Raw genomic sequence first — 10,690 nt, 5'->3', positions numbered from 1 at the left:
AACCTCTGTGATTTCTGCTAATTCATATGAATTTCATAACCGACCCCTCTTATAAACGTCCATTGCATTGTGATGAATGATGCTGATGAAGAAGACGCCGAGAACTCCACCACCAAGGCTGATGAAGAAGACGCCGAGAACTCCACCCACAAGGCTGAAGAAGACGCCGAGAGATCCTGCATGCACAAGACGCCGAGAGATACTCCATGCACAAGACGCCGAGAGATCCTGCATGCCCAAGACGCCGAGAGATCCTTCTCTGCTCAAGTCGACATGCCCCACATGCTGGGAGGGTAAGTAGAAGACGCCGAGAGGTCCTCTAGTGAATCCAACATGCATGAAGACGCCTAGAGATCCTTGTTTCCTGTGTAAATCACCCCATTGTGGGAAATAATATCATGGCTTCATTATCTTGGGAATAAAAGTTTCCCTCAAACATTATCGTGGCAGTTTTGCCCAAAAACAATATTTTATTAATATAGTTAGTTTTAACTTAAAACTTTTCATGTTCCATACATACCTAAAATATCATATTATATCTTATTTAACAAAAATTGAAGTTACAAACAACATTTAAGTTTAGAGTTTTTGTACGTGGGTTCAAATTCTAGACTACCATTCTAATTTTTTCTTAATTAAAGAAAATTTATTATAAATGATTAAAAAATAAATCTTAAATTTAATGATTTTTTGGGTGATCAAAATATTTTTATAATTAAATAATTTAATCATAAAGAAAATGTAAAAAACTTCACAACATTAATGAAAAATGTGAAAACAATCTGAGACTCTCAAACAATGATACACATAAAAATGTATGGAATTTCGGCTGTTCGATTTATTACAATTTTAATTTTTTTTAAGACCAGAATTGGAGTGTTGAAAATTTTCAACATATAATACGTGTAATTACACTCTTAATTTATTATCAGATTTCCACAACTCGTTGCCGACAGTTCCAAAATTATGGGGTTCATGTGAAAGGGAATTTGTGGTTGGACTTGGAGTCAATTTCACACGTTTCTAATCATCTCATTAATGTTGGTCCATGCTCTACAATTTCTAATCATCTCATTAATGTTGGTCCATGCTCTACAATTTTCTGATGGCTACATTATCATATTGAAATATCTGATGGCTATAAATTAAACTAAATTTAACATTTTTCTTAAAATAATGGGTGTGCAATGATTTTCTTAGGGAGCCATGTACATCCGCCTCTGGTGACAACCCACCATTTAAGGGTTTTTTTTCGATCTAGTTTTTTATATGAAAAAATAAATAGAAATTCGTTATAAAGAAACCGATTGAATTAATCTTAATTTTATTAACATTTTTTTGAATAATTCTTGCTCATAAGGAGGAGAAAGAAAATTTTATTCTTAATAAATATTAAATTCATAATTTGAAAAAGAGAAAATATTTCTGTTGAGAGCTTTTATCAAATATACTATAGATTATTAATGATGTTGAACTGTATATACATGAAAATGTAGACTTAATTATATTTAAGCACATATTACTACTGAAACGTCTAGATAGGAGTGGAACAAGTTTAGTTCGGTTGAGTTTATTAAATTTGTCAATTATCTTATAATCTTCTTTTTTTCTATCCCGATTTCAAGGTTTTACCTTGATTAATTCGGACCGACCCGCGTCGCACATCTGATTTTGGTGGGTGAGTATTCCAGCAAGGATTTTCTACATATACAAGGACTCAGACTTGAACTCAATACATTATTTAAACGATATCAAACTGCTTACCACTTAAATAATCACGTTGGTTGAATTATCTTATAATTTGATTCATAGAGTTCAATTGTTTTTTATATTAATTATTAGTTTCATATTTTTACTTTAATTTGATAAAATCAATTTTGTTTAATATTTTTATATTCATTCGATAAAATTTTAAGGTGTTTTATGTAGATATTTTTAAATAATAAGATTTTTAAAATAATTAATGATTCTTATATGATATTTTTAATCTATTTATGTTATTTGGAATACAGAACAGTCCATTTTTTGTTATGTAAAAGTTTAATTAGAAATTAACTAAAAGTATACTCACATTATAATTAAACTTAAATTCAATATGATTTATTAACAAATTCTTTATCATTTGACTAATTATTATTATTATTTTTATTGATATGATATTTACATTATTCAAATGTATTTTCACACTATAAATCACAAAATATTAAATATTCAAATATATGTCATCTTATATTTTTTATAATATATCACGAATGATGTCAATTAAATTCAATTGGTTAATAATGGTCACTGAACTTTTCTAAAATTTTATTTGTCATTAAATAAAAAATTTTATAGAAAATTTTAAATATAAAACTAATAAATATTAGGGTAAAGTATAGTAATGGTCACTGAACTTTTCTAAAGCTTTCATTTAGATCCCCCAACTTTTAAATCTTGCAATACAATCCTTAACATTTAGTCAATTTATAATATGGTCCCCCAACTATGTATATATAGACAGGAGATAAAAAAGTATCATCTTGAAGAATCCTCCTATAACCTGAAATTCGTCGATGGTCTAACGCTATCCTATCTTTATAGAAAATACGTTATGGGCCTTAATTCATATTGTTGGTTAAATGACCATAAGCAATGAACTAACTAATTAGATTGGAGTTAAACAAATTTACTATAGAAAATTACGTGTAAACGTCGACGAATAGTAAAATTATTAAAACGTCGACGAATAGTAAAATTATATGGGTCAAAGAATTGTTTCTACTCAATTTATGAAATAGGAAGTAAAAGAAAAGGGGTGAGAGAGGCTCGAACTCTCGACCTCAGGATCACTCAATCTTAAGCTATGATACGTACGCGCTAACCAACTGCGCAACCACCCGCTTGTGATTCTGTCCTTGGCGAACTTGAACCCAAAACCTAAATTCATAAGGGGAAATAAAATACTTATTTTAGTCGCTCAACTTTGTTCATATTTCTATTTTTTTTATTAAATTTTAAAAATTATAAATTTCATCGTTTAATTTTCAGAATTAGTTTTTTAGTCACATTAGATCCATTATATATTTAGACACAATACTCTGACCAATCTAGAAAATCCCATACAACACCACTTGAGAATAAAGATGAGAGCTTAAAGACAAAAGTCACCAATGAAGCAGGAAACCAGAAGAAATCCATTCCATCACCTGGCAGAAAGAAAGAATCACGCTGCTCATCCAATATCACACAACAAATAAGTGAAAGCCAAATTGTTAGGTCTAGTTTATTATACTTACTTGAACAGGCTTGCCTTCAATCTTGGTCGTCAAATGAGAAAGAACTGGAAATATAGTTTGTACGATAGCAAGCAGGACAACGACAGTGGCGGCAAGAAACGATATGAGCGACCAGGGAGAGTTGAAATAGTTTTTGTTCAGTGCTGCCTTCCATTTGTGCCTTCTTTTCTGGCAATGCTCATTCACCCTCTCAAACATCTCGGCATAGTAAAAGTGATCCGACATAACAACGGAGTTCTGAAGCCTGTTGATCATATTCGCAACTGATTCATCGTCTCCTAACCAATTATCAATAATTCCTTTCTTACGGAGTAACTGCACATCCTTGCTTGTGCTGATGAGGTTATCCGTGAACAAAGCGTAATCAGAAAAGTAAGCCGGTTCATCACTCGAGATGAATCGTTCGTGGGCGATGTAATTACGGAGCTTACGCTCCGTCCAATCATCGACTGTTAAGGTCGGAATCCTCAGCTCATTGGTATCTGTTAAGATCGGAATCCTGGCACCCTAAAGTTTTAGTAAATTTGCATTATACCTATAAAATATTTTAAAATTTTAAAAACTCTCTCAAAGTTTTAAGTTTTTTTAGATACTTTTAATTAAGCCCCCTTCAAATTATTAGAAACATTTCATGAAGTCTCCCAAACTTTTTTGAAATCTTTTATTTGACCACATATATTTTTTAAAAAAAGTTCTCATTAAACCCCTCAAGATTTTTTAAAATTTGATTAGACCTTCAAAAAATTTGAATTTTTTAATTAGCCCCCCCCCCAAAAAAATTATACCGCCAAGATATGCCATTGTCTTGTAGGTTTGAATGCATTTAAGTATAATTCTCTCTAACTTAAAACTTTTGAAAGAAATATTATGAGTAATCAGATATTGTATAATAAAATAGAATATTAACATGTTATTAGAAAAATCTAGGGTAAATTATACATGTGATCACTTAACTATTGCACCTCTTCATTTTAACCATTAATCTTTCAATTTTATCATTTAAATCATCTAACTATTTAATTGTACCCAATCAAGCCACTAGCCGTTAACATTTAAAGGAGTAGGTGATGTGGTGAATAAAAAATTTAATATAATTATATATTTAATCATTGTTACTTATATATTCTACTATTTTGATCCTAATTTTAAATAAATTAATATATAAAATAAAATCAAATAAATACAACTTTCTAATCAAATATTGACACATGTCATAGTCTGATTAGGGGATTAATTTATTAAATTAAATTAAAATTATGACCAAATTGATAAAATATATAACATGGACTCAATCTTTCTCTTTCATTTAGTATAACTGGATTTTTTTCTCTTCAAAATTTACTGTTTTTAAATATAAGAAATTAAGCAAATAATAAGTTTTTGTTGGTTGTAATGAATATTAAATTAAATAATAAATTTAGAAATAAATAAAGATAAATTTAAAATTAAATTAAATTAAATTATTAAATAAAATAAAAAATATTTTTATAATTTTAATACAACATTTATTCTTTTATGAAAATCGGAACGTGAAAAATATACTAATGTGATGTGATTATATTGACTAGTATTTCAACATACTACAACACATGACTTAGACAATCCTATTATCTGTCCATAGTTCAGTCCATTTATTCTTGATTTATCCATGTTCTTCCATAGGGATGGGCATGGGACCCAAACCCGATTCAATCGGGTTGATTTTAAAAAATCGGGTTCGGGTAAGGTCGATTTTTTTTAAAATGTGATGTTCGGGTCGGGTTTAGGGTAAAAAATATACGATCTGACCCGAAAAAAATAAATAATTTTACATTATATATTTAGGAATAATTACAATAATACCCCTCTATATATTATTTTTTTAATTAAATCACTGCTTTTATTGAATAAAAATAAATTTTTATTATTTTGGATCGAGTCTAGTTTTTAAGTTATATATCGAGTCGAGTTCGGGTCAGGTGAAAACTTGTTTTGGTCGGGTCGGGTCTCTGGTGGAGGACTCCTTGTTCTCGAGTCAGGTTGGGTGGACCAAAAATCCGACCAATGCCCACCCCTACATACGAAAAACTTGCCCACAAATATATAACTTCTAAAATTTTCATGGTTATCAAAACCGGACCGGCCGGTTGAATCGTGAACCGGTGACCTATCCGGTCCGGTTACCTCACAAAATCGGGCTGGCAATGAACCGGCTGAAAACCGGTAAAACCATGGTGAATCAACTGAAAACCGGCAAAACCGGTTTGAACCGTCGGTTCACTTCTTTTCTTTTAAAAAAAATAAACCAAACGACGTCATTTGTTCAACGAGCCAAGTTAAATTTGAGTATTGTTGAGCTCGACTCGAACTCGAAAACTTTAAAAGTAAGCTTAACTCGACTCAAAAACTCACGAGCTAAAAATTATCAAGTTCAACTCGAACTCGAAATATAATATTAAAACTTGAACTCGAAAAGGCTCGAACTAAAAAAAAAATTAGAAGTTCGATTGAAGCCTAAAATTTGAGCTCAATTGAAGCAAAAGAATAATTTACTGTGTGCTCACCAAAAGATTCCATGATTTTGAATGTCAAATTACCTCTATTATTTATAGATGTAAGTTGGGATGCTCTTATATGTTTCTTAGCCACGTGGGATTGTTTTGTTCTCATATTTTTACTCTTTAAACTTTTGGGATACTCTTCTATGTTTCTTAGCCATGTGAGATTGTTTTTAAAAAAAAAATAAATCAAACGACATCATTTGTTATGATTTTTTTAAGCCACAATTTTATTTTTTTGATTATAGTTATATAATTATATTTATTATTTAATATGTTTTACCTTAAATATTATGTTGTAGTTGATTTGAATCATTTTTATTTCACTTGATTTTATAGTTTTTAATTTATATATGTTATGACTTGTGATATTTTTATACCTTTTAATATTGTAAACTTAAAAAAATGTTACATATATATTAATATTGTTTTGAATATTATATAAAATAAAAAAAATTATTTTATATAAAATTCGATTCAACCGCGATTGAATTCGGTTGAACCAATGAACCAGTATCTTCACCGGTTCAATGTCCCGGTCTAATTTTAAAAACATTAAAAATTTCAGAGTAATCAAATTGAAAACTAGAAAACATACCATGTTCTATATTCAATGTATTTTCCTACCCATTTTCTAACTCAAAACTTCTCATTTCCATCCCTTTCTCACCGACCAAACAGATTTCTCAGAGACAAAACAAAACTTTAGTAAAAATCTCAACTTTAAAGCCTATATTCAACGTGTTTTCTCCAACCATAACTTTGTTTTCCATCCTTTTCTGGAGACCAAACGAGTCCTTAAAAGCAACATTCCAAATTTAGCAAAAATCTAAACTTTAAGGATTGCCTAATTCAGAAAACAGAGACAGAACGAAAAGGGACGAACCTGGAGGGCTTCATTATATCTGGAGGCATGCCTGTGATATCTAATGACAGCCCAAAATTCATTTTTCTAATCTCCATCATCTCGAAGAATTTGCAAAGGGCAAGAGCCCTCTTTCTCCAGTTTTTGAAGTAAGGCCCTAAGTATCCGACGGCGATGATAAGTCTCAACAAGAAGCGTTATATGGATTTTGAAAAAGAAAATTATCCGGCGGCGGCGTTTGGCAGAGAGAGGATAAACAAGAAGAACAACAATGCCTGGTTCGCTTGGTGAACTGTGTTTTGATCAAAATCGATTTTTGGTTGGAATTAGTGATGGATAATTGCCATCTAAACGTGCTTTTGCAATCTAAATGCAAGGTTCCATCTAAAATATTAATGTTAGGGTAAACTACTCCAATGGTCACTAATGTTTGTGTATGTTTTCTTTTTCACCACTTATGTTTCAAAAGTTACAAATCGATCACTAACGTTATCGTTTGTTACAAATTGGTCACTCGCCTTTAACAGGCGTGACGGAAAACACACGTTAACAGCTTACATAGATGGTATAATTACACAAATAATATATGTTTTATATATTCTTTCAATTTGATCTTAGTTTTAATAAATCAAAATATATTTATTTTTAATTCTTATAAATAATGATATATTTTTATACAAAATAATTATATGTTTAAGCCCAACGGCTTAAAAAAAGAAATCAAAAATTTAAAATTAGTTATAAAAACAAAAAAAAATTAATTTAATGGTAAAATTAATTTTAGGGTAAACTACTCCAGTGGTCACTGATGAAGTTGTTTCTAATCATTTACTAATCTCTCTCCATCCGGGCCTTTCCTTCTCTATCTAGGTCATGTATGGACGACTGGGACAGCTCATTTATGTGCCTGTTTCTCATGTAAGATTTGATACCTGTAAACTAATGATATGTCCTTGTTATCATTAGTTTATTACTTCATATTAATAAATCGCATTTTGTTTCATACGAAGGATTTGGTTCAGGGTGCGGCAACTCTCTCTCCAGTACCGGCCCGTCCTCTGACCGCGCACCATGTCCAATTTCCGAAACACCAAGGTATTTGCAAGTATAATATCCCATTACCCATGTTGAATAGAAAATAAAACAGCACGATCCTTGTAGATCGCAGACGTTATCATAACCCAAATCTTGTATAGTGCAATGCCGATTCGTTCTCAAGCCCTTTGTGATTGTGCAGGAAGTGCAGCAGGCCAAGCATTTCAGCTTTGTGTACCTCAACCTTTCATAGCCGGCGGACAGCAACCATTGGCGGTGCCAAGCCACATTCCGTTTCTACAGCCTCGTTTCCCTGTTAATCATCCGATACAAGTTCCGGGATCTAATGGTATCTTTAGTGCAAAGCTTCCATAAAAGTTTGTTACTACAATAGTATTACCCTTTTATTTCTGTTTGTTTTAAGATGATAGTTTTGATTTTTGGAGAGCATTCAGCATTGTTTCATCTTCATACAAGGGTTGTCCATTCTTCCAAACCTCTGACTTTTTAGTGTATAATGATTAATTCCATTTTAAAAGGGATTGATTCGTTTTAAGATAGTTTAAAGAATTTGCCTAAAAAGATCAACTTCTTTTAAAAGAATCATTTTTTATTGGAAATAAAATTTGAAACCTTTGTTAAAAAAGGGATCAATCTTTTATTCACTTAGGAACGTTAATTTTTTTTGTTTTTATAACTAATTTTAAATTTTTGATTTCCTTTTTTTAAAGCCGTTGGACTTAAACATTTAATTATTTTGTATAAAAATATATTATTATTTTTAAGAATTAAAAATAAATATATTTTGATTTATTAAAACTATGATCAAATTGAAAGAATATATAAATAACATGAATTATTTGTGTAATTATACCATTCATGTAAGCCTGTTAACTGATGTTAACAAGCCACATGTGTTTTCTGTCATGCCTGTTAACGGTGAGTGACCAATTTGTAATAAAAGAAAACGTTAGTGATCGATTTGTAACTTTTGAAACATCAGTTGTGAAAACGAAACCATACCCAAATATTAATGACCATTGGAGTAGTTTACCCTAAACAAAAATATAAATAAGTGAAGTAAAGGTGTACATAAAATGATCACATCAACAGCTCCGAGCATGAAGGAGAGAATCTTGAGGAATAACCAAAATGAACGTAAAAAGCAATCTCCCCTTAAAGGTAATCTCATCCGACACATATACGCGATAACTAACGAATATTTTTTTACAAACGAACATAGGAATCAGACATCGGGATAGCAACCAACCATGTATTCATGTAAAATCACAGACCAAGAAGAAGACCAGATAAAAAAACCTGCACCGGAAGTCCACAATATATTCATGTAAAATCACAGACCAAGAAGAAGACCAGATAAAAAAACCTACACCGAAAGTCTACAAACACCAGTAACCATGATACCCTTTATCGAGAATAACCAATAGAAACATTATTATTAAACTAAGTTAAACTAACACTGAAAAACTAATAAAAGTAAACAGAACGAACGGAAAAAGGGAGCAAAAGGACAGGGAGGTGGCCGATCGCTGCTCCAAAAATAAAACGACGGACAACCGGCAGTAAAGAAAGATAACCGCTGCAGAGTAAATATGTGTTTAACTTAAATATTAACTGTATCAATTATATAATAACTTTAGGGTTTGATTTAGTGAGTAGGATGTAGATTACTCTCTTAAGAGACTTAGGTTCTACTATTAATTCAATATTTCGAGAGTAAGAATATAGGGGAAAAACTTTTTATGAAAAAACAATTGAAGAGAAAAGGAAGCCGAAGACGATGAAGAAAATATACGGAAAAACAATTATGTTCCGATTCTTGTGCCTAGGGTTAAATATGAGACGTTACAATTCGTAAGTTATATTAGTTAGTATCAATTTTTTATTTTGAGTTTCAGTTGAGTTTGATAATTTTAAGTTTACGACTTTTCAAATTAAATCAAGCTGAATTTTAAACTTTTTCAAGTCAAACTAAACAATATTCGAATTTAACTCGGGTCATTTACAGTTCTACCCATGCCAGATTTGGTATTGCCTACTTCGGTATCGCTACCTTGATTCATCCAACCCTTGGCTTGTGAGGCCTGTTCTAGATACTCATGGTTGGGATCACGATGTTGGTTATGAAGGTATTAATGTGGCAATATTGCTTTTGGGGGCATCTTCGAAGCACAATGGACAATTCAGCCTACAAATATGCCAAATTAACCTATATAATCAATCTTAAAAATAAGACAATTAACATCACAAAAATATTAATGAATTTTTCGCGAACTTATTGAGTCGAGTTGAATTTTACTCAATACGAATAGAAAGTAAAATCAAATCAACTCGAGTCGAACGCACGGCCAGTTCTGACTTTTTCTTGGCCCGGGGCAAAATTTAAAAAATGGGCCCTAATTTAAAAGAATATTAAAAAAATATGCAATATAAAATTTTAATTAATTTTTTATTAAATTAAATAAATATTAATTCATTACAATATCAAAAATGTCAAAACATATTTAAGCATATAAATACTTATAAAAAACATTGCCTTCGAGCACTTCTTGATGCAAAATCATTGATGATAGTGTTAACATCAATGCTTTCCAACATATTTTTTTCAATATATAACATAGCTAGCCCATTCAATTTTTCTTGTGACATTGTTGACCTCAAGTAATAATTCAATAATTTCAGCTTTGAAAAACTTCTTTCCGCGGATGCTACTGTTACCGACATTGTTAATAAGATTCGATAACCAATTGAAACATTAGGATAACAATCTCTAGCTTTAACAAACTCAAGAACTTCAAGCGCTGACATGAATACATTTGACAAAGTCAATTGCAACACTTTCATTTCAGAAAAAAAAAATCATCTGCATCAACATCCGACAAATTATTATAAGAAAAAATAATCTTAAAATTACTGCAACATTCTTTTAATTTATTGTCATCCAATGACTTCAA

The 10,690-nt window shown here is 30.8% G+C and overlaps 2 protein-coding genes across 2 annotated transcripts; one reads left to right on the top strand and one right to left on the bottom strand.

Moving 5' to 3' along the window:
• Positions 1-3,074: 3,074 nt before the first annotated feature.
• On the bottom strand, positions 3,075-4,928 carry LOC120149523. The gene is made up of 3 exons (XM_039162281.1): positions 4,860-4,928; positions 3,279-3,785; positions 3,075-3,188 (listed from the first exon to the last, which is right to left on the bottom strand). The coding sequence occupies exons 1-3, from the start codon at positions 4,926-4,928 to the stop codon at positions 3,147-3,149; spliced, it is 618 nt and encodes a 205-aa protein (XP_039018212.1). The 3' UTR covers positions 3,075-3,146.
• Positions 4,929-7,486: 2,558 nt separating this feature from the next.
• On the top strand, positions 7,487-8,138 carry LOC120149418. The gene is made up of 3 exons (XM_039162211.1): positions 7,487-7,598; positions 7,691-7,775; positions 7,918-8,138. Exons 1-3 carry the CDS (start codon positions 7,554-7,556, stop codon positions 8,088-8,090), a joined length of 303 nt encoding a protein of 100 aa, XP_039018142.1. The 5' UTR covers positions 7,487-7,553; the 3' UTR covers positions 8,091-8,138.
• The last annotated feature ends 2,552 nt before the right edge of the window (positions 8,139-10,690 follow it).

Source organism: Hibiscus syriacus, unplaced genomic scaffold (assembly GCF_006381635.1).
Source record: "Hibiscus syriacus cultivar Baekdansim isolate YM2019G1 unplaced genomic scaffold, ASM638163v2 tig00111005_pilon, whole genome shotgun sequence".
Classification (NCBI taxonomy): domain Eukaryota; kingdom Viridiplantae; phylum Streptophyta; class Magnoliopsida; order Malvales; family Malvaceae; genus Hibiscus; species Hibiscus syriacus.
This window is presented reverse-complemented; position numbering and strand designations above follow the sequence as displayed.